We start from the raw sequence: 27,974 nt of genomic DNA, 5'->3' as shown, positions 1-27,974 counted from the left end.
AAACTGAGAAAGTGAAATGAAAGAGCAAAGGAGTTAACAAGGCAAAACATAAAAGAACTCATAAAATTTTTTAAAGAAGAAATGTGTAGATTTTTTTGTTGAGTAATCTCATACTTATTTAGATTCCTTTGATAGACCACTATTTTTAAGTTTGATTCTACTACTCATGCGCTAAGCATCAGTGGTCTTTTTTAATTTTAATGCTAAATATTATGAACACAGTAGCAATTATTAACAATCTAGTAATAAATTTACTAAGCTATTTATTGTAGGAGAATGGCCAAGTGGCTTGACAAGCTTTTTAATATATATTATATTGATCTTAAACATTTTATTACTAATTATTATTGTCTCCACTTTATTATTCTACTTTTTTGAAGTCAAGATAAAGGCATATCGTTTTATCTCATTTTTGCTTAAGGTATATCCCTATAGTATATTTATAGCCTCTATTTATATAAATCTACAAGCTGAAAATGGAATATTCATTTTATAAGTAATAAACGTAGTTCTTACAATTATAATAGGTAATTTAATTTGGTTATAGTTTTCTTTATTTAATTTTTAAAGCAAACAGACACTTGATTAAAAATAAATTTGAACACATTCCTTAGAAGTAATCTAAAGAATGATAAGTGTTTATAAGTGTTTGCGTGCTAATTTTTATTATATTAATACTGGATTAAATTTTTACCAACTACAAAATTCTTCAAAATCTAATTTTTGTTAAAAAAATTTTGATTTCTGTAAAGGTAGCGAAATTAAATTTTTTAGTTACTCCTTTAAATTATTACAATTATTTTTGACAATTAGATAATAAGAATAATTTATTTATCAATCTAATAAATTTTTTTATTTTGCTTAAATAAATAGAATTAGCAATTATATTGAGCGATTATGACCATAGATTCACTATTAAAGATTATCTTTCTAAAAAAAGCTTTAAGATTGAAATTATCCTATTTTTTTTGCAAATTTTAGTATCCTTTTTATCAATATACTCAAATTATTAGATTCTCCCTTTTTTTGCTCTAATATACAATTTAGTAAATCTGCTTTGTCAATTTTTCTACCATCCTTTAAACGATTTTTATGCTTAGTCAGTCGATACTGGATTAACTACTTCGAATGTGTATATATCAATTGTAATTATTATACTTTAGCAAATAGAGTCATAAATTGATTTTATAGTTATTTATTTATGCTGTATCCCTCTAACTTTTTGTGCAGGGATAGTTATTCATGCTCTTAAAATCAATCAAATTTCTTAATTAAATTTCACCATAAAACAAAATTTACTATAAAAATCTCACATTAGTGATTCTTATATGCAAAATATGGATTTACACCTAAGATATGTATACTAAAACATTAATTGCTCTCTCAAAAATTTTATTTCTTCTACAAAAACATTTGTTTTAACTGAAATAATTGCAGAACATCATCAATAGTGCTATTAATATCCTAAATGCTTTTGCGAGAATCAAGTAAAATTTATTTTCAATTTAAATATACCAAAAAAAATTAATCAAATTGTTAATAGTACTACTTGCTACCAAGGAAAATAGAAATTGTAATTTACTCCAAAAATTTTGGAATACTTAATATAGTTTTTCTAATTGTATATTTTAACAATTAGTAAATTAGTAAGTGTAATGAAAATAATCTAATTTTTTATGGGAATTAGATTTAAAAAATGCAGAAACGTTTAAAAAAAATAAAAAAATTCCCTCAATTAATCAAAGCCTTTTGTTATAACCAACTTAAAAAATCAAATTTTGGTTATAACTTTGTAACTATATAGTATTTTTATTTAAGAGATACTTACTTAATTTTTGATTTCTTTTTATCTAACCCATACAATTTGTGAATTATTAATACTTTTTTAATAATAATTAGATTGACAAACAAAGCATGAATAATAATGATTTACTAGATGAAGAAAGTAGAAAATAATATCTTCTTTATTATATTTTGGAAGGTTACAGAAAAATAATTGAAAAAAACAAAAATTAACTAAATCAATTTTATTTTAGCTATTTAGCTTTCTTGATTAATGCCTTTGAAAACCAAACCATGTTTTTTAGAGAAATCTTACAGATTAAGAATAAATTGAATAATAAAGCTTCATTAATTTAAAGATAGCAGTTACACTATTTTACTTAGCTAGCTTCTGTAGAATTTAAGCTAGACGCATAAAAAATTTAGAATATAGAATAACCAAAGATAATGAATGTCATTCGCTTTGATGAGTTGATAGAAGAATGCTCGGAGATATATAAAAATTGCTTGAGCAAGAAATACCTTCTTCTTACTTTGATGAGTCAGGAATTTATTGATTTGACATAAATTGAATTTTAAACAAAAGATTTACAAAAGGATAGACATAATTTACAACAATATTTGATAAACATATTTAATATAAATTGTTTAAGTATTCCTTTACAGATTCTTTGTGAAGGATTTGAAGAATGTTTAACTTTTGATAGATACTTTACAAGATTGTATTAGAAAGAACGTAAAAATGGAAATGGGTATAAAAATCATGTTTATTTTTATTCAGATGATTCAACAGCTGTCTACGTATCCATGCTATCAGATGTTGGCAAAATAGTCAAAGTAGCAAAAAATTTTTGTGATGTGGTTCCTGTCGCATAAAACAATGCGTAAGTAATAGGGAAAGATTTAGGTTTTATAATGCCTAATTAAATTGCGCAAGTTCACTAAAATATTCTGATAGACTGCCTTGAAAAAAAGAAGCTGAATGAAGAAATAAAAGAATTTCCTCTATTGTTAGGAAAAGATAAGGATGGCTGGTCTATCCCTTTCAGATTAAAAATTTAAATGTGCATGATAGGGAATGACGAATTAGGTGCATGTGGCTGGTTACAATAAATTATTAATGATAGTATATATTTAATGAGCTCTTCACTCTAACAAAATTTATAAATTTGTTTATTAGATCGCTAATTTTATGAAACAATATTTTCTGATCACATTAAATAAAGTGAATTGAAGCTAATTAAATTATCAAATATCATTATTATGCTCAAGCAAATAGTAGAAAAAGGTGTGCCTGGAAAAATCTATGAGGCAATTGTTGTTTAGCCAGGATCATTAAACGAAGCTCTAATTGAAAGAGATAAATTTGATGAAAATTTATTTTCTAATCTGATTCATATGAATTTATTTTAAATAAAATTTGCTTTTTATCCTAATAACAATCATTTTTATTCATTTGTTTAATATTAAGTAATCGCTTTGAGACCTTTAATTTAAGTTAAGCAAAAAAAAGACGCAATAAGAAATTTTTAATTATAAATACTTGAATTTATGGACGCTGAATTTATCAAAGCAACTTTTGACGCTGGGCTTAGATTGTTAAATATGAATTCAGAACATTATATTTCTATACCACATTTAGCTTCTAAAACAAGCATATATAAATAAAATTTTGAAGAGTTTGATGCTTCCAACGAGGATGATACTACTTAAAATAAGAATGATTCTTATTACTAGAAAATAAGCTTTGTTGACTTGAATTAAAAAGATTCACCAATTCTAAAAGGCAAAAGAAGTAGTTCTAAAATTTATTAAGAGGATTCCCATAAAAAACTTTTGTTTTAGGATAATCATTTTATTAATTAAACAAAGTAATTTTCTTTAACTAAAATTCAATATGCAGATTAAAATTCAAAAGCTTTAGTTAATAAGCTCAACTCTGAAAAATCCATTCAATCCACTACTATCCAACATGCAAAGAAAACAAATGATATAGAAAATGATTTTCTTGTCAATTTAGATTCAAATCGTAGTATCTAGATTTTGAGCAATGAGACAGGAATTTGCTTTTCTCCATTATCTACCAACAGAAAGACATAAAATAATCTATTTGATTCACAAAAGCAAATTCTATATAAAGGAGAAAATAAAATTCTTAGTAAACCAATAATGGAATATTCTGTAGAAGATGATTACAGCCCATAAAAAATATAAAACTTTTTTCATTCTTCTAAAAAAATGGAAGTTTCCATTTCTGATAAGTTAAAAGTAGTAACTTAAAATTTAATTAATCTTAAAAACCATTCAGAAAATTAACTATCTAATGATAAAAAATCATCATAAGACTAAGACAAAAATAATTAAAACGCTAAAGATGATAAAGACAACAATAGCACTCAATCCAGCTAGTATTCCAAATCATCTTCTATGTAATTCTATTTAAATTTAAATTTTTTATTTTAGGTTAATTTAAAACTATTCAAAAATATGTATGTATCTTATACAGTATTAAAATTAATCTAAAATATTTTTTTTCTTAATTGAAAAGGTAACAAATAATGCAGACTATTCGATCCAAATAATCCTCAAGTGGATTAAAATTAATAAACTTTTTAGGGATATTTTCATTGATTACAATATTTGTACTAAATTTTGTTTGCTACTATAGCTAAACAATCGAATAAAATAGATAGAGAAAGAATTTTAATGAAATATTCTGGGTTTATTAAGTTAAGAGATTTTCTCTACTTGTATTTGGCAATTAAATTTACCTGCTAAGTATTCTTTCTAAAATGTATTATCTCCCGACATTATACGATTAGAAATATTCATATGGTCTTGTCCTGTATACAAATAAGTATATGAATTCGGCTTACAAAAATCTAACAATAGAAATGTATGAAGGAGATCCATCATAGATAGATGTCTTCAATATTGTAGATAATTATTAAATAAATCATACAATACCAAATACAATGAATCCTTTATAGTATACAAATACGACTACCTAACTCTCTTACCTGATAAATTATTTTAATAACTATGTTTTTTATATGACAAGCCTTATAGATACTTAGCAATATAATTTTAAGGCAGGTCAAATAAATTCTGATAGAATATATTCAGCTCTTGATGAAGTTTATGCTTAAAATAATGACATTTTTTAAAATTACTAAGATCACAGCAAATACTTGATTTAAATGCAATTAATTTTGATAACTGTAGTTACTCTCATTTTCTCTCTTTCTATCATACCAATATATGCTTACAGTTAAATATAAAGAGAAAAAATTCTTAGACTGTTTGCAACAGTTCCTCCTGATAAAATATATTTGATGATAAAATCCTTAAACAAGTATTATGAAAAGTAAGAACATTCAGATTAAATGAGAAAAAATAAGTAAAATGTGGGAAGATTTTTTACTATAAATATTTAAAATAATTACACAAGAAATTTTACTTAAGCTTAAAGCTAAGCTTAAAGTAAAAGCATAGGTTAAAAAAGTTAGTAAGGTATCTAAAATAATATTTTCTCAACAAATACAGTTGGCATTAGAGATTTCAAAAAAAAGAAAAACCTAAGCAGAACTAATAAAATATCTAGGTTTAACTGTAAGATTAACATAGGAATACTTATATGCTTAGTTCTAAACTAATTTTATCCTATCTCTAACTATGTCATTACACAAATTTAAATAGAGAGTTTCAGAAAAAACCTTTAGTTTTTAAGTAAAATTATTTTAAATATAAAAAAAATTTAATTAAAATATTAAAAATATAAATTTTTTTATTTTAAAAAACAGCAACTTTTAACTCTTATTATGACAATATCACCTAACTAATGAATCTCAAATACATGCTAAGCTTCTATCTTTTATATCCTTAAACTCTCAAAGCAACACTACAGGATTTAGTTTAGAAATCAAATTTAGCTAGAAGTCAAACAAGTAATCTTCTAAATAGTTTAATTGGATCTCTATCTGAGTTTGAAAGCTATGATGGTTATGCTTAACAAGCATACTAAAGCTATCTCTACCCAATTTTTAATTAGAATATATGCACAACAATTTTTGATCCAGAGCAAAACTATATAGAGCAAGTTTAAATAGATCCTATTAAATGCAAATCATTAGGTAATGGTATTTACTAAAAAGGACTATTGATGTCTTTTAAGTATATCAACTAAATTTTTGATACTTTTTACTCAGCTGCACTTTCAAATAATATAAAAGTATTTATGAATACTCTTAATTCAATGCAGTAAGATTCAAAAATATATTAAGAGTATGAGTTCTTACAGTATTCTCTACTTATTAACAAAGTTGTTCATTAATTTGTTCTATAAACATATTAGTTATAATTTGATTATAATTTTAATCTCTCTCTAATCATAATAACTATACAATTTGTTATTATAATATTAGTATCCCTGCTAGGTTGGAGAGGTTTCTTTACCTATATTAATAACAAATCTTATTAAACTAAGCAGCTCCTAGATCTAATAGATATAAATGTATTGCTTGATAACCCTTATGTTAAATCTTATTTTAAAAAAAGTATATGATTTAAAAATTATTAAAATAGACTCTCCTTAATCATATTCAAATTTGTATATATTTTCAAATTTAATATTTAATTTGATTGTTTATTATTTATTTACTTATTTATTTAACTATGATTTTAACTTTTAATAATGAGCATATTTTTAAACCTAAAAAATTTTTTTGTATAATTACTAAATTTTTTTTCTTCTATTTTTACCTTTGCTTTTTTTAGTAGATTTTCTGAATATAATATAAATTAAATATTTTTATAAATTTATAGCAGTTATTTTAACTTTTTTATGTATAAATGTGCAAATTATCAAGATGAGCTACAAAAATAATAAATCATTTTAAAAAACTTATAGACTAATTATGAATTTTAGAAACTTTTAAATTTGAATTTTTTTTAGATAAAGAATGTTTATTTATAAGTCTGTGATGAGATAAATTTAAAAAAAAATGAATTTCAAATTTTTCTGTTATTAATTGACTTCTATAACTCAGAATATTATTTTTGATTAAAGTTAAATGTTTTTTATATTACTTAATTTAACATTTTATTGTTATTTTTATTAAATTCTTTTATATTTTTAATATTATTTAATTTTTCTTTATCTTTTATAAATATAATTTAAAATTAATTTTGAATTTTATCTATTTTAAACAATACAGAAGCTTTATTATAGTCTTTGTTAGGCCAACTATTTAAATTTGTATTTATTTTTAAACGTGTTTGTAAAAAATATTAGTATCTGAAATTCACTTTTGATATTTATTACAGTCATTTATCAAAAATTTTAATTAAATTCAATAATATAATATAAATGAACTTATAGGAATATAAAAATAAAATTAATTTTTTTTGTATTTGATTTATTTGTTAAATATACTTTATTAAGGATATAAACCTTGAAAAAAATTTTAAAAATGAAGAAAACACTTACCTTGATTCTTAAAAAATACTACTTACAATCTTCGAAGTCCAAGATAATACAATAATATATATTTGATAAATATTCAGCATAGCTTAGAATTTACTGATTCGAATCAAATAATTTGTCTGCACCTTTTATTTTTAAAAATAAAAAATAAATTCAATAAATAGAATAATTGCTTTTATCTTTACAATATCTATATATAAAAAATAGTAATTATATCTCTTAAAATCTGGATTATCATGTTTACAAAACAAATATAGAAATCATAGCAGATTTTTAAATACATTTGAATGTTCACTTATTAATCAAATTATTTATTTTAATATACGAATACTTTTAAATATATTTTTAACGTAAAAAAACATAATAAAATTTTTTATTTTTGGATTGAATTAAATAAAAGATAAAACATAGATATAAGATATTCAATTCAATTTCATTATAATAAATTTTTTATTTAAATGTGTTTGATTTAATAAAATGAATGAATAGAACATATAAATGTTTATATATATATAATTCAGGTTATAAAATACTTAAACAAAACTTTACTTATCTAATCAAGAATTTTAAAAATTGATTACTTTATTTAGAAATCAATATTGAAAAGTTTTAACAATATTTTAATTGAATTTTAACACTATTAATTAATTAATTATAATTTATACTTTTTTTGGTGATTTAATCTGTTATTTTAAAAAAGAGAGAGAAGTGGAGTGAGAAAAATGAAAGATTTACAATAAAAAAAAAGATTTTTAAATGAATATAGAAAAAAGCTAGTTATTTTATTTTTACCATATCTATTTTGCATTGCTTTATGGTTTCTTCTCCAAGGGATTTTATTGATTTATTATTCATCAAATGAAATGTAGAACTTTTTTAGCAAAATATTGAAGAATTGATAAGTATTTTTCTTAAAAATAGTTAAAACAATTTAGAATAATATATTTAGTCAGTTTATACTAAATATATCCTGTTTGTGTCTTTCTCTGATAAGATAATTTTATAAATTGAATTCCAAAGGATAGCAAGTTAAACCCTACTAATAGGATAGCTATAAAAGGACTCGTTAGCCAATAAAAATTATGATGATCTTGGTAAAAAAATATAAAATCTACTAACTTTATAGATATTAAACTTAAATATTATTTAAATTTAAAATCAGTGTCTTGGGAAGATAAACAGCCATATAGGTATTCTGTAAATAAAACAAAAGCTAATTTTTTGGCAGCTAATGACAATGTTTTAGATGATTATTGTAATACCAAAAGTTTGTGTGGATTTGATTAAAGTTGCTTTTAAAATTTTGATAATTATTTATTATAAATTGATAGTTATAGAATGTATGCTTAATATGGTATATTAATAATTAATTAATTTTATTATTTTAATTTGTAATTTGCATTTTTTATTAAAGAAAAATCTTAATTTTCAACATGGAGTAATCCAAATTAAAATATTTGGGATAAGCTGCCTATTTAAACTATGCAAAAAATAATTAAAATGGACTTACAAAGAGTATTTTCTATTTCTTTTATGTCAAACTAATAGCAGAGTATCATTTAAACTACAAGCATATATATAGTTCATAATGATGATGGAATGCTTTAAGATAGCTATATGGGGTATGAAACATTAATAATTTAATAAATATATTCTTTAATTTTTTAATAGGAGAAAGTTACTTGCTTAACCTTTATTAAACAATACATTTTATGGTGGACCTTTTACTTGTAATAAGATTAATAACTAATATGCAAAGTATGCATTTACTTCACCAGATTAATTTGATGGATTCCAATACAAGGATTACTAATTAAAAACTTGCGGAAATCAGACTAATCCATGTTCATGTCCTTATTATAACACTAAGCGTCTTTTCCCGATAGACTGGAGATGTAGATAATGGTACATTGATTCTAATAAAACTGCTTCAGCGTAAATAATAATTTAAAAACTCAAAAAAGAATTAGATTTAAATAAAAAAGGTATTTTCAACAGCCTGGGGTCGATATAACATTAGGTGAGCTTGACTCTACTTATGTATATAAAATAGTTTTACCCAATTCAAACAGAATCTTAAATTCAATATTAGATGATTTAAAATATTAATAAGATGCTGTTGTTGCTATTGATATCTCTCTCGGTAGTTTGCAAAACAAATTTATGACTAACACATAATTCGAATATTCATATTTAATAGCATCTTAAGTCAGTGATAGCCAAAATAATAGAATTGTAATTGCTCATCCATAAATGAATAGATGTAATAAAATAATATAAATATTTTTTTTAATTAAAAACATAAGCAACAAACAAACAATTAAACAAATAAACAAACAAACAAATTGATTATTTGATTAAAAGCAAAAGAAAATATAAAATATTAATAAATATTTATATTAAAATAATTAATTACAAAATTATAAATTTAATATTTTTAATTGATTGATATTTAATTACCATAAAAATAGATATTGATGCATAGTTTATTTTAGATGTTGAATTTAAAAATTCTATTAATAGTATGTAAGAAAGAGAAGATTATTTTATATAAACCGAATTTATGAGTAAGTAAATTACATACGTAGATAATTGTTAATTTAATAATACAAAATATTATTAAAGAACAATTTATAAAAATTACACAGGGTATATTAATATATTTTAACAAATTAATGTTTGTGTTGGAAATTTTAATGAATAAAAGAGTTATGCTGTAGCCTACTACTCGAAAGCTTTTTCTTTGAATAAATTAAATCAAGATATACAATAACTAGTTTAAGCAGTAGCCTAATTTGTTAAAGAAATGGTATAAGTAGCAATAGCTTTATTTGTGTTTATAACCATTGTCTTACTAACTTTGCTGCATAATTTCTTATAATTCAATTTCAGAAAGCCCATATAAATTGTTTCCACTTTTATTAATAAATCTGACAATCAAAGGTAATTAAATTTAATTTGTGAATATAACTTTTTTTTATTTTTCTATTGATTGTAAATAATTTGCAAATAAATAACTAATCAATTAAAAAAATCATCTTTATTTATTGACTATATTTCTTAATTAATGAATTTATTTAATCAATAAAGCATATATAAATTTTATAAAATGATTTAAGAGGGAAAACTAAAAACACAATAAGAGCTTAAAAATTTAATAAGTGCAATCAATTAAGTTGTATTAAATATTCAGTAAATAGTTTTTTAAGAATTAGTAAAGTCATAAAACTATATAAATTTCAAAGAAATCGAAGAGAAATATTAAAAATAGCTCAGTGTATTTTAGATTTTATAGCACAATTAGGGAATTTCGATGTGGTAATTATTTAAAATTTAATAAATTAATTGTTTTAAATTAAAAATTTTAGTTTAAATAATTTAGCCTTAATTAATTTGCATCAAAAAAAATTTGCTGCAGCTCTAAATTACATGAATTAGTCTCACTAGATGAGTTAAAATTTACTTTAAAACTATTCTATAAATACAGTAAAAATTGATATTTAAAGCTAATAAGATATCTATAAATAGATGAGTTTTGATTTAGATAATAGAAAATTTTTGAAAATGCTTGCAAACAAGAAGTACTAATTAGCAAATATGTTATATTTGTATTGTAAACATGAATAATAACAAAAAAATTTCTAAAACTAAGATAACAACTAAAGTTCATAATTTTAATTAGAGTAATAAATTACATTCTAAGATATTTAAAAAAAAGATTAAATAGAGAGCTAAACAAATTTAAATATTTCTTAGTCTTATTTTTCTCAAAAATTTTTGATGAAGAATAAATAATTTAATGATGAAAATTCATTAAGTGTAGTGGTTTTAAAAAATAATAAAAAATAATTTATAACCTAAGCGATAGATCTTATTGAAGAAGCAATTAATATTTATTTTATCAGTTAGTAAAATTGTTAATATGAAGAAGATCATATTTAAATTAATATTTCTCTTTGTTATCTTTTATTAATAAAATGCAGAATGCTCACGCCTGGAAGAAATTTCATCATCAGTATAATTTTTTTATTATTATTTAGATAATTAAATATTTTTTATTTGATAGAATAATTTTTTTCGGTATTAAAGAATCAAATAAAAAAAATAAATGAGGGTCAAAATAAAAATAATTCAGTATAGCTAAAGCACGTTTTATAATAAAAATATTATTTATAATAAGCCTTATTTAATTATCAAAAAGGAAAAAATTAAAAAGCCTTAATTTCATGTTTAAAAAGCTTAAATTATGAATTATTTCCTTATAACAATTAAAACTAAATTAAAAAATATAATAAAATTACTCACTACGACTTACATTCAACAAGAAAGTCATTGAAGCTACTTAAAAATTTAATAGTTATTTTGAATATTAAGTTAAATAATTGGTAGATTTCTTAAATTAATATAGATATTTCAAAATTTAATGAGTATAAGTCTAGCAAATACGAAAGTAATGTTTAAATTCCTAAATCATTTTATAACTTATAAATGCTTTTTAAAAAATAGATGAATTACATTTTTTCGAAGTTTTGTATAAAGATTCTTATGATGAAAAAGAATTGTGATTAAAATATGAAATAGCATTTCTTATTTAAAATAAATAAAAAAAATTAAACTATATATTTTAGAACTAACAAAATGTACATTATTAATTTAAATAATATATATACCTTTAAATAATAATATTAGTATTTAGAATTATAACTAAAAAAAAACAACCTTTAAACTTTATGCCTTAATGTTTTAGATAGATATTATTTTGATAAAAATATAATTGCTAGAATCCCTTTAAAAAAAATTTAGTTTTTAATAGATTTATTTCTCATTTATCAAACAATATATAAAATTTTAAAAAGTAATTGAGTTTTTCAATATAACTCTAAATATATCCATTAATAATTAAATTTATTTGTTTATAAGGAATTTTTATAATGCTAAATTAATTACTTCTCACTAGTAGATTATACATGTTCATTCTATATTTTTATTGATTTTACTACAAAATTAAATTTGATAGATAAGTTAATTAATCAACAATTTCTAGCATTAATATTTCTTATTCTTATTAATCTATTCTTTCTCTGATTATATTAATTATTTTAAATTAATTTAAATTATTGAAATTATTAATTTTTGATGGATTTTATTTTTAAATTCGATATTTTTTAATCAATATTTAGATAATAGATAATCTTTTTTGTATAATAATTTTAAATCCTCAAATATTTTCTATTTTTATTATTTTTTCATACCACAAAAATCAAAATAATCAATTTTTTCAGTTATTTATTAAAATTTTAGGGAACTACTAAATTCCTACATTTAAAATAGGTTATGCATCATCTTTTATTATTTTAATGGGAAATAAATTATAAGCTAACTTCTTATTTTTTATATATTTTGTTGTAAATAATTAATAATATTTTATGTTTTTTTTTGCTATTAATCAAATAATTCTTTTATGTCAAAAATTAAAAAGTAAAAATAACATTATTTTAAATCTATTCATTTAAGGATAAATATTCTTATAAAAATATAATTTATTCGTAAATAAATATTAAATGAATTAAATTTCTCATTTACTAATGATAAAAAATTTTATCAAATAGCAATTTATAAAGATTAAACAGGATATATTAATATATTTTAATAAGTTTATGTTTAAGTTGGAAACTTTAACGAATAAAATAGTTATGTTGTATCTCTTGAGGATAAATTAAATTACTATATTGAAATATAATTAAAAAGATCGTTAAACGAATTTTAATTATACAAATAGTTTTATCTGTGAATATCTATAAAGTCTTTTTAAATTTTCTACACAATTTCTTAAAATTTAACTTAATTAACCTATTTAAATATTTAAATTCCTCGATCGTTTTATAATATTTATTTATTTTTTAAAAAATAGATGTATTTATTACATTCTTAAAAATATTATTTTAAGATATTTCTTTGAAATAAAGATGGTAATAGTATTAAATTAGATATCTTATTTATAATCTATGAAGAAAACTAATAATAAATTTGTTATGAGGAATAAAAAAAATATTACTAACTTAAAATATAAAATTAGATTAAAGTTTAAAAATTATAATTTATATAAAACAACATTTTAATCATAACTTTTATCCGATATTTTTAGAAATTATATCTACTATATTAAAATGTAATAAATGCTACACCAAAAATAAAAAAAATAGTTTTCAAATTTTTTATTTCACACAAATAACAATTTTTCATATTTAAATTATTCAAGATTATTTCATTCAATATAGGGTAAAATATGTTTAGAGACCTTTATGTTTTCTATTTGAAGAAACATGTTTTCTTATTTATCTCAAATACTATATTTCCTATAATAATATTGATTGTTTTTTGAATGCTATAAGTAATTACTCCTAATTAAAAACTTTCTTATTAGTCTTATTTTAAATTTAAAATAAAAGGAAAAAATAAAGAGGAGATTTTTTATTCTTGATAGGGATAATTATTAAACCAAATATAAATAACTAAAATGTATTTTAGCTTGTTAATAATATATATTTCTTATCAGATTACACAAGAACCATATTATGATATTTAAAAGTTTATAAATAGTAATAAATAAATTTTGTTTACTAAAAAATTGCTTTTAATAAATAAATCAAAAAATTTTTAATGTTAAAAACTAAATAATAAATTGAATAATTAGAAATAATTTGATAAATAAATTAAAGTAATAAGTGACAAAAAAATGTCAAGAATATATTTATTGCTATTTATAGCTTCATTTATAAATGTTTCTCTAGGCCAAAGCGCTCCTTGTGGAATTAAAAGATTAATTTCTAATATGACATACTTTGGTTGTCAAAGATAATCTACAGTTTAAATAATTTAAGGAGAAAAAATCCTTAACGATTAATACTTGGATATTACATAATTAACAGTAGTAGGATGGTACAGATTATTTGGTAATTTAAACCAAGAGTATTTAATAATTCAGGCCATGAGTGATGATTCAAATAATTTGATATCGATATCATATAATCCAAGTTCATTTCAACTTTATGTAAAGTTTTAAAATTAGCCTAAAGTTAGTGTTAGCTTGATTAATGTCTTCGAGTATCTACTTTAAGATAATTGGTTTTTCGTCAAAATAGGAATAAGACTGAATTAAGATAACCTACCTATTTGCTATACCTATTATTATATTTAAACAGCATATTCGATCTATAATCCTTCATATACATACTAATAAGGATAAGCACTATCTAACAACCTAGTTAAATTTGACAATAATTAATTTTAGTTATTTTATGGAAACACATCTAATTTTCCACTATGTTCGCTGTGTGGAGTCTCTGATCATGTAATATTAATTAATATTATTAATTAATTTAAAATTAAATTTATATTTTTTAGGTTACAGTTTTCATAGGAAGAGCGAATCATTAAAGTTAAGGCCCCTCATTTTAAACATCTGCTCAGGAAATGTATTATCAGGCGAATTTGGTTCTATAAATTAATTTTTAAGTTATTTATCAGTTACAAAGTATATAATTGAACAGAGCAATCCATAATAAATAATATATTTCCTTTGTAAAAAAGAATCCTGTCTTTTAAAATGTATTATAACTATTAACTAACGAGTATATTAACGCAGGGCCATATTATTTTGATGAGAATAAGGGCTTGGTAATTTAGTTTGATATTAGATTTAATGGAGACATGCTTAATTCTTCTCCTCCGTTTGCTAGTATTTAGTAGGTTTCATCATAGTAATATTTTTATCTGATTAGTGTTTTATAAATTGGGAGTCTGTTTTACTTACAGGATTCTTATTACTGGTAGAACAGTATATATTATCAAATTTCTTTTAATAGTTGGTACAGAATTACTGTTGTACTATCCTAATAATTCAAATAGATTCAGAAAACTGTTTATTTAAACAATAAGATAATATTCTCATAAACATATTAAAATTAATTACCTATTGGTACTATAAGATTTACGCTTGGAAATTTGAGTACTAATATTTATGATCCAAACATGGTTGTAAACAGAGAAATTTTAATTAAGTAAAATTGTTATTTATTCTCTTTACTCAATTTTATTAATTTTAATAGATCAATCAAAATTTATCAGGGAACTTTTTTTTAAGCTTGTTTAAATTGTTCTATGCAGATGAATCTAGACGGAAACGACTGTATAATGTGTTCAAATGATGGAGATTTTATTAAATAAGATAAGCAAAAGTATACTTGTGAAAGTTCATGCAATTATGCTGATTTTTCTGCTTCACAGGCATCTTGGTAGACTTGTGAGTGGTCTTTCAATAAATCTTGCTAATAATATTAATTGACTGAATTTTAAACTACTTGTGATTGCCCTGACGGACACTATTTTGATGGAAACACATGTTTACCATGTCCATAATACTGCATTACATGTTCTTCTGGCACTTAATGCAAAGAATTTCTTTTTCCTAGAGGATATGATGGTAAATAAATGAATATTTCTTTATTTCTATCTTTTATTTTTTATTGATAAATTCATTAATTATAAAAGAATTTACTAATTTTAATTAAATAGGTAAATGCAGTTAAGGGCTTTTTGATGATGGTAAACAATGTATTGGTTAGTAATTGAAGATCTTAAGTTATTAAAACACTTTGATTACACTTAAATAAACATTAGTTGACTGTACAAATCCAAATTTATATTCACTGCAAGACTTTATTATCAAAAATAAATTTTTTAAAATAAAAAGTGGCTTAACATCTTTTTTTATTTCTCTTAACTTCATCTTAAACATTCCTGTCCCTTTTGCAGTTGGTAAAGTTTACAGTATCTTTTACATGATTGATGAAAATATACATATATTTTCTTTAGTAGCATTTGTTGATTAAAGTAATGGGATTTCTCTCTGTTTGGTAATTGGAGAAAATCAGCAGCTTTTTTTTGCACCTGTTGAAAACGGATAATAAATTTGGATTGGACTTTCTACTAACTTAAAAGATGTCTCACTTATTGTCAAATTAAAGAATAACCCCGTTTCTTATTACTATTAAATGATTAGTTAACCAATAAAAAATATATTAGTAGACCCATCACTAATATTTGGAATGGCATCTCCAAATTTTCCTTCACAAAGCATATTTTGTGGCTAATTTATGAACATTAATAACTGGATAATTTAAGGTAAATTTTAATTAAATATTTCTAATTATATCTATTATCTTTAAAAACAGGTCATCAAAGCATGACAAAATTTGCGTCTGTACTTTAAAGACAATCTTAAAAAGATCTAATTAAAGTTTTTGATTTAGATTTTAGTAACTACAGCATTAGCAAATTTACAAGTGTTTATATGATCTTAAATATTTATAATCCTTTGTAATATTTTTCTTATTCTACATTCAATAGGTAATTTAGTTAAATATATGGTTTTTTAATTGATTCATAATATCCAGCATATGCATACTTAGCATCACAGCTAAATTCTAATATTTTTGCTATTTCACTTAACATGAAAGCTTTCTCTCTTACTACCTATGATTATACTTTTTTATCTATTACCTATTGGGGTACAAAAATTGTTCAATTTAGATTTATTTAAAGCCTTTTCGATTTACAGCCTAAACTTGAAATTTGTGTCTAATAAGTATGTCAATTACTTAAATACGTAAGATTTAGCTCAGTTAACTCAAACTATTTCTGTAACTCCTTACATTTTTTCAAAAGATTTTGATTAACTTTTTATTTAAAATAAATAAAATTAGTTGTTACAGTAGAATCAATATACTTCTCTTTATATTTACAAACTGTAAAATTCAATGTTGTGCTGAATTACTAAACCGAAGAAATAGAAATATAAAGCTCTATATATTTTTATTTATATCCTTAATATTTAAGCTTTTAAATAGGATAGCAAATAGATAATTTAGCAGCTCCTATTTTCTATTTTAATAACCTTGAACTTTACATGCAAGGATTTTATTACCTCGAGTATGATATGAGTGATCCGTGCTTTATTTATATAAATAGATTAAATATGACTTGTATACTTCCAAAGTAAGGCTATTCACTTTTGAATAACTAAGTTATTCCAAATGATTAATGTAATTCCAATAGGACACTTAATTAAACAATATACTTTTATAATCCTGCCAATTTAAGATGCTAAGATTCAAATTTAATTATACTTAATTGTGTTGAAATCTTATATACAAATTTAAACGTTTGTAATAAATGCTTAGATCCTATGATGGATCCTCTAAATAACTGCTAATGCAAAGATGGAACGTATTTTGACTAAACAAAAAAAAAATGCTAATGTATTTTTAATTTATTTATTTGAAATATATTTTATGATTTATTTTTTAAATATTAGACTGCTCTCCAACTTGTAAGACATGCTCAGGAAACTCTTCGAATTGCCTTTCATGTAAGTAAGATACTTAAATACTCCCTCTCTGTAATTGCCCATTAAATAATTAGTATTTAGATAGTATGTTTAACTGCCAAGGTAAATTATTTTTTACTTAAAATTCAAATTTTGATTTATTTTTAGATTGCTAAAAGTAGTGCTCTTCATGCTTTGAATCTGCTAGCTGTATAACTTGTAGTTATGGTAGAATACACCCCCCAATATGTTAATGTGATCCTAAGTATTTTTTAAACAAACCAAATGATCCTATTTAAAATGAATGCGAGCCAATTATCTGTAAAAATAAATGTTAAACATGCCAATATTCAAGTGATAATTGTCTATTATGTAAGGGAAATAGAATCTAACCTCCTAATTGTTAATGCCCAGATGGGTATTATGATGATCCTAAAAATGATAATGTAAATTGCTCAAAATGCCAGTCTCACTAATATTATGACCAAATTTCTTAATAGTGCACGAACTGTCATGATCTTTGCTTAACTTGCAATGGACCAACAAAGTAAAATTGCTTAAGTTGCTAAAACAATTAAATTTTAGATGAAAACCACTAGTGCACTTGCTAATAAGGAAATGATTTAGTATCTGACCCAATAAAAGGTAGTAGTTGTTATGGGTTTTTTAACCTTGCTTACAGCTTATAATAGAAAAATGGAAAATATTAAATTTAGATTGATTTTGAAACAGAGGTTTATCTCCTTGAATAAATTATTTCTTAGCATGGAATAATTAATATATTTTAACTCTCTATCAGCGAAGTTCCATCTCAAAATTATGAAATTAAAAGTTTTAATATTCCAAGAAATAATTAAATAATTTTGGAAATAGGAATTAATTAAAGTATAAAAGCAAGCTACGGGAGTCTCATTTTCAAAACAACAAACATATTTATTGACTATCAAAACTAGATAGTGCTAAATCCTAAGTATTTAAAACAACCATTTTAATTTAATATTGGACCTTATTTACTTGTTATAGATGACAATAAATAACAAGTTATTAATTAGATTAGTCAAATTACTCCAAAAAATTAAGCTTTTATTGGTTACATAAGAAGTCTTTAATTTTTGTTTTATTTATTGAATTCGATATAGCCTACTGCGATGTTTTTGTTAATAAAAATTAATATCCCTATAAATTTTTATACGTTCTTATCTCTCTTTGGAACATTTGTTTATCAAAGGATGCCTGAGTACCAAGATAACAAACTCCAGCATGGGTTTACACTTTTTGGAAGCAATGTAGATGAATTTGTACACAGCTCTGGAAATATTTAATTTGATAGATTAGGATTCCGAGATAGTTTTTTAGTTAACTGCTAAATAATTTTTTGTAAATATCTAGTTATACTAACTTTATTATTAGGAATGTTAGCTATAAAATAATTTTTCTACCCTTTGAAATAATCAGATAATAAGGCTCAAGGCAAAATATAAAAAATAATGAATTTCTTCGTTGTGAGGTTAAGCTCAGAAAACGAAGTTAATCTATTAATAGTTATTCTTTCTATTAATATTCAAGTATATAATATATACTCTACTAATTGGCTAAGCAGATGGAGCATTTACTCAGCTATTTTTGTGATTTCTATTTTTTCAATATCTTTGATATGGTTTTATCTAAACTATAACTCAATGAATTTTAGTTTATCACAAAACTACTTTGAATTTTTCTTTTTGAGATTGAAATAATAAAAATTTAACTGTAAGGCAATAAAGAATTATCATTTCGTTTACTTTCTAAAGAAAATTTTAATAGTGATTCTGATATATTACTTAGTAGAGTATCCTTTATGTCTGTGCTGTATTTGCACCATAATAAATATCGTCACTTCGCTAATGACATTTTACTACAAGCCTTATAAGTATTTGTTTTTAAATTTAGTTAAAAGTATAGGTGATATTCTCCTAGCAGCTACATGGATTTTTATGATAATGTTTTACAAATTCAATCAAGAGAATTTAAATTTAGTTGTTTTGAATTAAGAAGATGTAAATTCATTTCTAAATAAAGGATTTATAGCAACTATAATATTAATTTTATTTAATATGCTCTTTTTACTTGGTTTCTTATTCGAATCAGTAGGACTCCCGATTTATGAATTTTTGTAAAAAAACAAAGATAAAATATATTTAATTTATAATAAAAGGAGATAAAAAAAAACTAAAATATACTAAAATGAAAATAACAATACAATATAAGTAAATATTGAATTAAATAGTGGAAAAAAAATAATTTTATAATGATTTAATAAACAAAATTTATTTAAAAGCTCTGTAACAAATTAATTAAAATGTCTTTCTATATAATATTGATCAAATTTCATTTATATTCTTTAAAAATATAAAAATAATTTAATATTATTTTATTTTTTATTAAATAGCTTAATTTTTTAAATGAATATTTTAAAATAAAGAAAAAAAGTAAAATTTGATTTTTTACAATAAAAGTAGTAAATTTTATTATCAATAAATTAATAAATTGATAGTTAAAAGGTTTAAATTTGTTATTGTGTTTGAATTTATTTTAAAAAACAAAAATCTTAGTTTATAACTATAATTTATTTAATCTGGAAACATTTATATCTAAGCATAAAAGTAAGATTAATTAAAATTGAACTTCTTTAGCTTACTAAAAGAAATAGATATTATATTTTTAATAAGAACTATTAAAAGCAAAAAATAAATTTTAACTTACAATTTTTAATTTACTTACTAAAAATTAAAATCTTATATCAATTAAATGATTTAATGAACAAAAATAATTAATAAAGTATAAGCTTTAAAATTCATTGATAGATAAATATAATAATGTAAACTCCAATAAAGATATATAATTAATTAATCAATCTATCTTTTATTTTACAAATATTCACTTCCATTTTTGGTTCAGATTTACATCTTGACTAATATTTTTGAATATTAAATTTGCTATTAACAATAAAAAGTGTGTGGATAATTTGTTTTTAAATACATAATAAACTAATAATCATTGCTTACTTTGATAGGATGGTATAACTTAAAGGGAAATATTGATTAAGAATACTTACTTTTCTAAGCAATAAACGATTATAATCTATATATATTAACTATTACCATAAATCCTACATAGTTAAAAATTAAAGCAACTTTATTTGATAATTATAATCCTAGTGATAATTTAATTATTATTACAGTAAAATTGACAAATCTGCAATACTAGTGGTTATTTTTAAGAATCTATAATAAAGTTCAACTAATTATTATGCCAATTATTTATTTTTTAACTCTGATACAGAAAAAACTAATTCAATTATGTCTTCTGCTTCTTATAATAAATTTATTGGAACCTCAAGCATTAAATATTTAATAATTAAACATTTTTAATTTTTATTGGTTAGTAAACATAATATTCCAAGTCAGCAGCTAGCTCTCTATTTATATAAGTAAAATAACATTTTTTTTAAAAGTTTTGTATTTAATTTTAAAAACTAAATAATTCTAATTATAGGGTAGTCTGCTCAAAGTATAACATAGGATATTAAAGAATAAAAATAATGAATTTTATTGGAATAGGTTAATTATTTAAATTTTTGTTTTATTTCAACTTTGCTTTCTTAATAATTATTAAGCAATAAATTATTTTGGATATACTAAATATAATATATAATTGGCATTTTAAGATTTCGCTCTTAACTCATAGTATAATCAAATTTTGTATATTTGATAACTTGAATTTTATAATAAAAAAAGAATGATTATTTCAATAGATTTCAAAGTAAGTGGATAATTAAATTCATATTCAACTATCTTTTTATTAAATTCATAATAGAATAGTAGTAACAAATTGTCGTTTTAACAAACTGTCTCAGATATTAGTGCTAGTTAAAGCTAATTTTAAATCAAAGAGTAATTTTAAGGAGCAATAAAGATGAAGGAGATCAATTAAATTTATAAGTTTAAAAATTAATTAAAAAAAACATATCATCCTCATATTCAAATATAGTTTTAAAAAAATTTATTCGACTTACTACAGAAAATTCAAACACTAAGTTTTATGTTATAGCAAATTACAAATATGAGGAGTTAAATTTTCCATAAAAAGTAATAACTATATTTTTTAATTTTTGCACTTAAATAAATACAAATAGGCTAAACAAATATTGGATCAGCTTCAGATATATTTTATTTTAAATGTCTTAATATATAATCTGGATGTTTTTTTTATCTTGGTTATGATCTTAATGACCCTTTTTTTATATTTTACTACAATTTATATACTGTGTGCTAATAATAAAAGATGGATAGGCTATTTTATAAAATTAGTGTCATTATGGTAGATTAACATATAGAAATTTATTTTTAATGAGATGTTAAGACTCATAGAACCTATTTTTATTATTTGGAAATTGATTATACTAGAAACTATCAATTTTATTATCACATAAATAAATTCTGCTGTTGATTATTATATATACTATGGTTAACTATCCTTACTTTGTTTGTAGTGCTGGCTGGATTTGTTTTAACCTAACTGCAGAAATGTAAATTTAAAATATCAAAATCTATAAATTTAGTTTAAAATAAGCTTATAATAAAATAGTTTTGTAAATATTATGGAATATATATGTATTGTATTATAAAACTAAAAAATATAAGTGAAATTTTTGTGTTTGAATAAAACCTTCATAATTATGTAACCACAGTCATTTTAAGTGGATCATTTAAATTAATTTGCTTTTTTGATATAAGAATGTCAATTTATTATTTTGTATTCAAATCTTTTATTAAGTTTAGAATTAAATTAAGAAACAATAAAATAAGTAATAGTTGACTAGTACCAAATTTCCTATTTTAATTATCTAAATTAGAAAAATGTAAGTACCGAAAATTCTTATGAATTATCTATAACTCACCTAACTCTAAGATTCCTTAAAAATGATAAAATCAAAATAATTTATTAGTAAAAATAATGAATTTATATAATTAATTTTAATTATCAAACATTTATAAATGTAAATAAGCTTTATATTTTAAATATATTGGATTATAAAGATAATACAAAAAATTAGAATTTGTTCAAAAAACTTTACACTAAAAAGAGGTATTTATTTGATTTTTAGGGAGAATTTTTAATAAATGATTTTTTCAAAAATCTCCTTTTATGAGAAATTTCATGGTAATCTATATGAAAATAACAAAATATACTTTTGAATTTTATAATTTAATTAAAATTCATGAAAGTGCTTACAATTAATGTTATAATATATGAGTTTCAAGCCAATCAAAGAAATTAAAAAATTTTAGAACTAATTAATTTATAATTTGGATTGGGAAACCAGAAATTAATTATTAATAAAAGAAATATTGAGTGAACATAATCTTTTTAGATGCTATTAAGATTTTGTTTTAATTATTTTGATTATAAGGAATATAAAGTCTAAGAAGTAAATTAATTAACTAAGAAATTCGGTTTTTAATTCTAAAGTTTTACATATAAATAAATCATAAATTTTAGCTTAAAATCTTAGCAAAAATAATAATCTATCATACGAAAAAATAAAAGATCAAAATGAGAGTATTCGAAAAGTTAGCAAATTTCACCTTTTTCGTTTAACTATTCGCAACCTTTTTTTGTCAAGATTTGTGCAACAATTAAATTTTAATATCTAAACAAACATTTTTTAGCTGTGAGTTAGGTTAGTAAAACTAGATAATTGAAGGATAATATCTTTTAAAAAATATTGAAAATTAAACATCATCTTTTACTTTGATAGGTTGGTATAACTTTTAGGGAAATATGGATTAAGATTATTTATTTTTTTAAGCGATAGATAAAAATAATTAACACATTTTGTCTATTTCCTTAAATCCTATATAGCTAAAGATTAAAACAATTCTATTTGGTTTGTATAATCCTAGTGATGATTTAGTTATTTCAGCAGGAAATTTATCTAGTATATACAATAATTGGTTTTTTTTAAGAATAACAATAAATCTCAAATATAGTTCAACTAACTACTATGTTCACTATTTGTTTTACAACAAAGATACAGAGAGCTCTGGTATGAACCTAAATTCTACTCCATTCAAAGAGTTTAGTAGAGTCTCGAGCAAAAAATATTTTGATAACTAATATTTTCAAATTTTTATAGGTTAATAAGCAGTTTACCCCTATTCTGCAGCTTGTTCAATTGTTAAATAAGTAAAATAATATTATTCATAATAAATTTTAAGCTAAATTTATAAAATAGATCATCTTAATTATAGGTTAGGCTACTTAAAGCATAGGTTAAAAAATTTCATTCTAAGAAAAATAGATATTAGCGGAATAGGTTCTTTATTTTAATTTTGGTTTTGGATCATCTTGGCCTTCTTACTAGTTTAATTAAGCAACCAACTATTTCGGGTATAGCAAATATAATAAATAATCAATCTTTAATGATTTTACATTAAACTTGCAGTGCAGCGAAAGTTGGTAAGTAGGTTAATTCGAATATGATGCTTCTAAAGGTGTAATGATTTCTATAGATTTTAAAGTAACTGGTGAATAAATAAATTCATTATCAACCATATTTTTGCTAGAAAAATAATATACTTCTAATAAGTAGATATTTTATGAAATTTTATCTGATAGCTACAATTCAACTTTACTTTAACTCAGTGAATCTTATTTAGGAGTTGTTAATAGCAATTTTGTTTATGTTTCCTTAAATAAATGGCACAGGTTAACAATTATTCTAAATACCAACTTTAACTAGATATAAAAATAAATATATATAGATAATTAATTAATATTTATTACTTTCCCTTAAGTTTTATCTTATGTTGGTTAAGTATTCTTCACAATTTAAAATAAACAAAAAATTATAACAGGGCCATGCGATAGGGTACTTTTCATCAAGTAATGTTAAAATCTTATTACTTTTTAAACAAAAAAAAAATATCTTTTCTGTTTTCTGTTAAATCAATACACAAAAGGAGTATTTAAAAATATATTTTTATATTTATAAATATAATATTCTATAAAAATAAAAAATTTATTGCGAAAGCTACTATTTTATATTTCAACCTTTTGAAACGATTTTATTAAGATTAATTTAATTCAATTTTTAATTTAACTTTTATTTAATAGTACAGTAAGGGTATTTTAAGGAACTTTTTTTGCCCCTTGTGCTAATTGCTTGGCTTAGACTGATATAGTAAATTAGCAAAATTGTCTTTTATGTTAGTCAAATGCTTTAACTGTTAACTCAATTTTTAGCAATTATTGTTCTAGCTTAAGCTCATGCCCTTTACAATATAAAATAAAAATATAGCAAAATGTATGTGATTATAATGATAGCACTCCATGTGATTCCACTCAACTATCATATAAGATGAGGTTTAAATCTGATGGAGACTGTATTTGCCCTTTAGGAACTTTTTAGAACTAAAGCACATGCTCTGAATGTCCTGAATACTGTGTTTTATGTGATTAAGCTACAGTTTGTACCTAATATTTAATTAACCCTAATTTAAGAGATAGTATTACAGGTAAAATTAATTTTTAAATTAAAAATTTTTATAATATTAAATTAAATAGGAAAATGTTAACTAAAAGATGCTTTTGATGATGGAATATCTTGTATTTCAAGATTTATGAAGATTCCTAATCGTATTAATACAAAAATAAATTTACCTAACAAAATTATAGATTGTTTAAATCTAAATTCTCTTATTTAGACTCAATATTTAATTAAAAATGATGCATTTAAAATTGGAACTTCTTCAAATTCTTTTTTTATTAGTCTCAGTTTTAATATAATTTCTCCTACAAAAAATGTTGGTGAATCATATACAATTTTATTTATGTAAGACCAAAATAAGCATATATTTACATTAATAGGAGTTTTATTAGATAACAACAGCATTAATTTACAGCTTTTTTCAGGAAATGAGATAATACTGTAAACTACAATAGGATATAATTTAGATATATGGATTGGACTGTATACAGATCTTTCTAATTTCAACTTAATAATAAAACAAAAAAGTGCTCCATTATCATTTTATTAAGTTAAATCATAAGGTTTAGACAAACTTTTAGATCCAGAATTATATGTAGGAGGTATAATTTCTTTTTATAAGGCAACAAACTATCCCTTATGTGGTAGTCTACTATAAAATGTTTTCATTTTATATGGTAATAATTTTTTTTTAAATTTAATAAATTAATTTTCTTTCAAAAAACAAAAGGAGACTATACTATGAATTTATATCCTCAAACTCTTCATTATCTAAGCTTTCCTGAAATGACAGTTATATTAGAATTTAACTTTAGTGACTATAATTCTCTCCTCTTTTAGACATAATTAACTATCTAAAATATATTAGATCCTACAAAACAAATTACATTCAATACTTTAAATCTTGGGTTTAACTAATTTAAAGGAATTCTTATTGATAATAATTCATAATCAAGGATATTAATTACTTTAATGCCACAATTTGCTTTTAAGTTTATGATTTACCCAATCAAAAACGATATTTTTTATTAAGGGTATACCTTTTTTTAAATACTCGATTAGGTAGATGCTTAAGTAATAGCTCTGAAAATTTATTAAGGAAATTCTTTATCAAGCAGAGCTAAGTTGTAAATTTGTTTAAATTATCTATGCAAAACGATGAAAAATATATCAATAAAAATAAATGACATCAATTAAATATGTAAGATTAAAAATAAAAACATTATTTTAAAACAAATATTTTTTTTTAAAAAGTTATTCAATTTACTGCAGACACTTCAAATTCTAAGTTTCATGTTGTAGTAAACTACAAATATGAAGAACTATAATTTTCTTAATTGGTAATTACATAATTTTTAAGTCTAAGCTCGTATATATAAATAGGCGAAACGTAAATTGGGCCTATTTAAAATATATTTTATTTTAATAATTTTTATATCTATTCTGGGGGATTTTTTTATCTTGATTATAACCTAAATGATCCTTGCTTTATATATGTAACAAAAGTTAATATGGAATGCATAATGCCAAAATAAGGATATACTTTAAAAGACGGCTAGGCTATTTTATAAAATCAGTGTAATTATGAAAGACAGCCTTTTTAAACTGTACTCTATAATAATCCATTTATAATGAGATGCCAAGATTCTCAAAATATTATACCATATTGTCTGGAAATAAATTATAATAATACTAAGTAATGCACTTTATGCTAAAATGAAATCATGACAAAAGAAGGAAAATGTTTATGTAAAAAAAATTTTTTTTTTTAAATTACACAAATAAATAAAAAAATATCTATTAAATATTTTATAAATAATTTTAAATTAATAGAATATTTAAAAAAAATAATATTTTAATTTAATTTATAGAATGTTCTCCTTAATGTTTGACTTGTTCTGGAGCTGCTGATAATTGTACAATTTGTAAATATTAAAAGCTATAAATTCCTGGTTGTTCTTGCTTGTATTCAAATTAGTTTATGAAATCAGATTATACTTGCGAATGTAATTTATAACCACTCATTATACTTTTAAATTTATTTACACTTCAAAAGTGTGTTTCTTTTTAATATAATATATTTATCATATAGATTTAAAAGAGAATAAGTTATTATATTTTAACTAAAATTTAAAAAAAATAGTTTGTGATCCATAATGTAGTTAGTGTGTCGATAATAGCAGTACATGTACTGTATGCAGTATAGATAGAGAGTTTCCACCTACATGTAGATGTAAATAAGCCCACTTTGAAAACACCTAAACAGAGAGTATTAAAAATACATGTAGACCTTTGAAATGTGATTTTAGATGTAAAACATGCTCTTTTACCTCATAGAATTGCGAAACTTGTAGAGGTAATAGAATTAATCCACCAAATTGTATTTGCTAAGATGGTTTTTATGAAAACCCAAATATTAATTAAGAAAATTGTCTATAATGTCCTGTAAGATAATATTTTGATAATTAAAAAAAATAATGTATGGATTGCTTTTCAAATTGTAATATATGCAATGGACCTTTAAATAAGAATTGTTTAACTTGCTAATAAGGATTATAATTTAAAAATGATGGATAATGTATGTGCCCTTATGGAAGTTAGGCAGCTTAAGTATTTGATCCTGACTATCCTTGCTATTTCTTTATGAAGTTGGAATTTAGTATCTCTAATATAAGTTAGAAACTTAAAATTAACATAAAATTTTAATATCCAATTGATGACTTGCAATAAATCATACAAAAATATGGAATAAATAATTTATTTCAACTAGAGATATAAGTTAAATACCA

At 21.8% G+C, this 27,974-nt stretch overlaps 6 protein-coding genes across 6 annotated transcripts in view; all 6 read left to right on the top strand. All coding sequences in view use genetic code 6, as the record gives it.

Moving 5' to 3' along the window:
* Window positions 1-16: 16 nt before the first annotated feature.
* TTHERM_00794000 (transmembrane protein, putative) lies at window positions 17-6,346 on the top strand (the record flags this gene model as incomplete). The annotated part of the gene is made up of 5 exons (XM_001020919.3): window positions 17-527; window positions 874-1,487; window positions 1,900-4,211; window positions 4,331-5,511; window positions 5,586-6,346. 5 exons carry the CDS (start codon window positions 17-19, stop codon window positions 6,344-6,346), a joined length of 5,379 nt encoding a protein of 1,792 aa, XP_001020919.3.
* A 1,779-nt stretch (window positions 6,347-8,125) lies between these two features.
* On the top strand, window positions 8,126-9,434 carry TTHERM_000793981 (transmembrane protein, putative; the record flags this gene model as incomplete). The annotated part of the gene is made up of 6 exons (XM_012798833.1): window positions 8,126-8,132; window positions 8,189-8,361; window positions 8,430-8,621; window positions 8,682-8,889; window positions 8,939-9,202; window positions 9,253-9,434. The coding sequence occupies 6 exons, from the start codon at window positions 8,126-8,128 to the stop codon at window positions 9,432-9,434; spliced, it is 1,026 nt and encodes a 341-aa protein (XP_012654287.1).
* Window positions 9,435-11,690: 2,256 nt separating this feature from the next.
* On the top strand, window positions 11,691-12,130 carry TTHERM_000793975 (hypothetical protein; the record flags this gene model as incomplete). The annotated part of the gene is made up of 2 exons (XM_012798832.1): window positions 11,691-11,717; window positions 11,774-12,130. The coding sequence occupies 2 exons, from the start codon at window positions 11,691-11,693 to the stop codon at window positions 12,128-12,130; spliced, it is 384 nt and encodes a 127-aa protein (XP_012654286.1).
* A 1,813-nt stretch (window positions 12,131-13,943) lies between these two features.
* TTHERM_00793970 (transmembrane protein, putative) lies at window positions 13,944-20,025 on the top strand. Its single transcript, XM_001020916.3, has 8 exons — window positions 13,944-14,618; window positions 14,672-15,327; window positions 15,376-15,749; window positions 15,842-16,450; window positions 16,501-16,968; window positions 17,032-17,586; window positions 17,643-17,777; window positions 17,823-20,025. The coding sequence occupies exons 1-8, from the start codon at window positions 14,004-14,006 to the stop codon at window positions 19,943-19,945; spliced, it is 5,535 nt and encodes a 1,844-aa protein (XP_001020916.3). The 5' UTR covers window positions 13,944-14,003; the 3' UTR covers window positions 19,946-20,025.
* Window positions 20,026-23,249: 3,224 nt separating this feature from the next.
* Window positions 23,250-26,503, top strand: TTHERM_00793960 (bowman-birk serine protease inhibitor family protein, putative; the record flags this gene model as incomplete). Its single annotated transcript, XM_001020915.2, has 6 exons — window positions 23,250-23,882; window positions 23,932-24,404; window positions 24,813-25,213; window positions 25,263-25,862; window positions 25,916-26,312; window positions 26,440-26,503. The coding sequence occupies 6 exons, from the start codon at window positions 23,250-23,252 to the stop codon at window positions 26,501-26,503; spliced, it is 2,568 nt and encodes an 855-aa protein (XP_001020915.2).
* Window positions 26,504-26,696: 193 nt separating this feature from the next.
* The window catches only part of TTHERM_00791970 (bowman-birk serine protease inhibitor family protein), a gene marked incomplete at both ends in the record, with an annotated part of 7,695 nt that continues 6,417 nt past the window's right edge, over window positions 26,697-27,974 (top strand). The window contains 3 exons of the mRNA XM_001020914.3: window positions 26,697-26,934; window positions 27,057-27,191; window positions 27,329-27,844. Coding sequence (XP_001020914.3) covers window positions 26,697-26,934; window positions 27,057-27,191; window positions 27,329-27,844 — 889 coding nt within the window. The remainder of the gene's footprint in view (window positions 26,935-27,056; window positions 27,192-27,328; window positions 27,845-27,974) is intronic.

Source organism: Tetrahymena thermophila, assembly GCF_000189635.1.
Source record: "Tetrahymena thermophila SB210 genomic scaffold scf_8254552, whole genome shotgun sequence".
In the NCBI taxonomy this organism is placed as follows: domain Eukaryota; phylum Ciliophora; class Oligohymenophorea; order Hymenostomatida; family Tetrahymenidae; genus Tetrahymena; species Tetrahymena thermophila.
The sequence above is the reverse complement of the archived record's forward strand: the minus strand, read 5'-3'. Positions and strand labels throughout refer to the sequence as shown.